General features: G+C 58.2%; 1 protein-coding gene across 1 annotated transcript in view; it reads left to right on the forward strand.

Annotated features, from left to right (window-relative positions):
- PTOV1 (prostate tumor overexpressed 1) overlaps positions 1-3041 on the forward strand; it is an 8914-nt gene that overhangs the window by 1619 nt on the left and 4254 nt on the right. The window contains exons 2-5 of the mRNA XM_010849633.1: positions 1983-2120; positions 2237-2319; positions 2389-2446; positions 2524-2631. Coding sequence (XP_010847935.1) covers positions 1983-2120; positions 2237-2319; positions 2389-2446; positions 2524-2631 — 387 coding nt within the window. The remainder of the gene's footprint in view (positions 1-1982; positions 2121-2236; positions 2320-2388; positions 2447-2523; positions 2632-3041) is intronic.

The following is a 3041-nucleotide window of genomic DNA, read 5'->3' on the forward strand; positions in this document are numbered from 1 at the left end:
GGCGTGTGCGCCCGGGGTTCGTTTGCGCGCTTGCCCAGGTGTGGGATGTCCCCACTGATCACGGCAAGCCCAGATCTTAAACATAAACATAGCTTCGCAGGGACGCTAAGTTAGACACGCTTCCCCAGACCCACAACCTGTACATACTTCTCAAAAATCTTCCTAAGGTTTTTGGGGCGGTAAATTCACACATCCCAACGTTAAAAATCACGCACAGCTAAACTGTGACACGCTTGCTCAGATGCGCCGTTTACCCTAACCTGGGGCTAATTAATAAATACCCTGCCTCACCGTTGTACGTGGCGCGGACCTGTGGCAGCTGCACACCAGCCTTGAGCAGGTTTTCTTGATGTTAAGAGTCAGATGCCCGGACTCTGAACACCTCTCTGCTCTTAAACATCACCCTTGACTCCATTGCTTCCCAATTTCTTAGCGTTCATGTCCTCTTGTTCACAAGCGTCTCCTGGGTCCTTAAACGTGCGTCCTAAGGCTTTCATCTTTTTTCAAGTACTAAAAAGGCTTCCTATGCAGTGACTAGCAAAACACATGTGGGAGGTACAGCCAGTTTACATGCACACCTGTCCAGATGTGAGATTTCCTTTTAGGATTGCATTTAGGTCTAGTCCTTAAACGTGACCCTCCACCTTGATGCTCATCCTGCATTCGTTGAGAGCTGGGCTTAAGCTTCTCTGATCTTCACCCCCCAGATTAAAGCGTGGTTAGTCTGATGGCTAGAAATACGGCGGAGTTTAAACAGGTGTCCCTGGTGCTCACATGACCCAGGTCCTTAAGTGCGTTTGTCTGGATCCCAAGGGCTTCTACAGTTGTGTGATCTAACTAGTTTCTTGGATGTTATGGGCTCTGGCCGTGGTGCCTACGCACCCAGGGCTCCGACGGTCTATCTCCATCTCAGGAACACACACCACCATGTTCTTAGAGCGGGAAGCCCTCTGCCTTTCTTCCTGATCTCACTGGATTGTCTGAATCCCAGAACCACCTGCCCACACGGAGAGCACGCTTGGCTCAGATTTCTTTGCCTTTTAAGCTCTTGCGAAATATAGTTTTTCCTGTCTCATATTCTGGGGCAGAAGACACCTGTGTGCTTTATAGGAAATTTGGAAAAAAATACTCATTAGTAGTAAGATGAAAATAACCACTTTTATTTTTTCTGGCTGCCTGGAGGCGCCTACTAGAGAGGTTTTCGAGAGTTTCCTGCTGCCCCGCAGTCCAAAACTCCCCCTTGTTTGTTTTGAGATGTTTTTGGTGTGTGTGTGTTTAGAGATGACAGGATAGTGCCCCACGAGTAGGATGTGTCCTGCTTGGCTTCGTCCTGCCAACATTGTGGTGTGCTGCAGATGCTCTCAAGACACTGTGTTTGGGAGACCCTCCGTTTGTCGTCTGGCTCCCGGTTCCCAGAGTTCTGTTCTCTGTGCTTCCGGTCGCTTCCTCCCGCCTCCCCAGGGTCAGCCTGAAGTGGCTGCAGACTGGGCTGCGTGAGGGAGGGCTGGAGCCCGCCTGGCGGGAGCCGGGGGAGAGCCTGGATTCTCTCTCCAGGGCCGGGGGAACCGTGGAAGAGAGTTCTGTGCTTGGGCGGGATGGGGCAAGCTGGTGTGCGTCTGGCTGTGTGTCGTGGGGTGTTCTGAGAGTCGTATCTCAATAGAGGGACCCAAAATTGATGATCCTGGGAGGATGAGTGGGGCGCATCTCTTGAAGGGGAGGGCATGGCAGGCCAGGGCAGAGCCTGGCCCAAGCAAAGGCTGAAGGGGAAGCAGCTGGTCGCTTTCAGGGACCAGCGTTGAGAGGACAGGCAGGCCGGGCAGAAAAGGACGTGGGGGCCACCCAGTCTGAGTGTCAGCTCTGGAAGAAAGGGTTTGGAGACTGCCTGGGGCAATTTGCCGCAGGGGGCCTGGGGTCTGGAGGTTGGGGTGTCCCTTCTGGGGTGTGTGGGGGCAGCTCCTCAATCGCCTCCCCCTCTCCCGCAGCAAGGTGCTCGGGTCTTTGGGGCCCTGGGCCCCATCGGGCCCTCCTCGCCTGGACTCGCCCTCGGGGGCCTGGCCGTTGGTGAGCACCGGCTCAGCAACAAGCTGCTGGCCTGGAGCGGTGTCCTGGAGTGGCAGGAGGTGAGCACCCGCGGCCTGCGAGTCTGCAGGGTGGGGGCTGATTTGGGGGTCCCGCAGGTAGGCAGCCAGCCCGTACAGCTGGGCTGTGTCCAGAAACCCCTCTGCCCCCACCACAGAAGCGCAGACCCTACTCGGACTCCACCGCGAAGCTGAAGCGGGCCCTTCCCTGCCAGGCCTACGTGAACCAGGGCGAGAACCTGTGAGTGCGGGCAGGGTGCGAGGGTGGGTGGCGGAGGGGGTGCGCCCTCCTGACCCTCTCCTCCTGCAGGGAGACTGACCAGTGGCCGCAGAAGCTGATCATGCAACTGATCCCGCAGCAGCTGCTGGTGAGACCCCACCCTTACCCGCCCCGGCCACGAGCACCTGCCCAGCCCTGACCCTGCTGCCCCCATGTCGCCCCCAGACCACCCTGGGCCCCCTGTTCCGCAACTCCCAGCTGGCGCAGTTCCACTTCACCAACAGAGACTGTGACTCCCTCAAGGGGCTCTGCCGGGTCATGGGCAACGGCTTCGTGAGTGGGGCAGGGGTAATGGGGGCGGGTGGGGACAGAGGCCCTGGGAACACCGTGGTGACCAAGTAAAGTGGTAGGCAGAGCTCTGCTGGGACAATCGAGGCAGGTGGCAGGGTCCGGGGAGACCTCCGGGGGCATCCCCCGTCCCTGTGAACTGGGGTCTCACTGCTTAGAGGGGACAGCAGAGGAACCCAGCTCTCCGCCAGGCCAGGCCGTGGCGGGCATGGAGCACAGGAGCAAAGGGAGGGGCCTGGGCCCGCCCTCCGCCGAGCCAGGAGCTTGTTGGGGCCACAGCCCCTGGCAGGGACCTGGAAGTGGGGGTGATGGGAAAGAGCTGGAACAGGGAATAGTTCTTATCTGCGGTCCCCTAGGGGGAGCCAGGGCATTTGTGTAAAACCGAGGCAGTGGTC

The sequence above is a fragment of the Bison bison genome, unplaced genomic scaffold, assembly GCF_000754665.1.
Source record: "Bison bison bison isolate TAMUID 2011002044 unplaced genomic scaffold, Bison_UMD1.0 scf7180017864285, whole genome shotgun sequence".
NCBI lineage: Eukaryota > Metazoa > Chordata > Mammalia > Artiodactyla > Bovidae > Bison > Bison bison.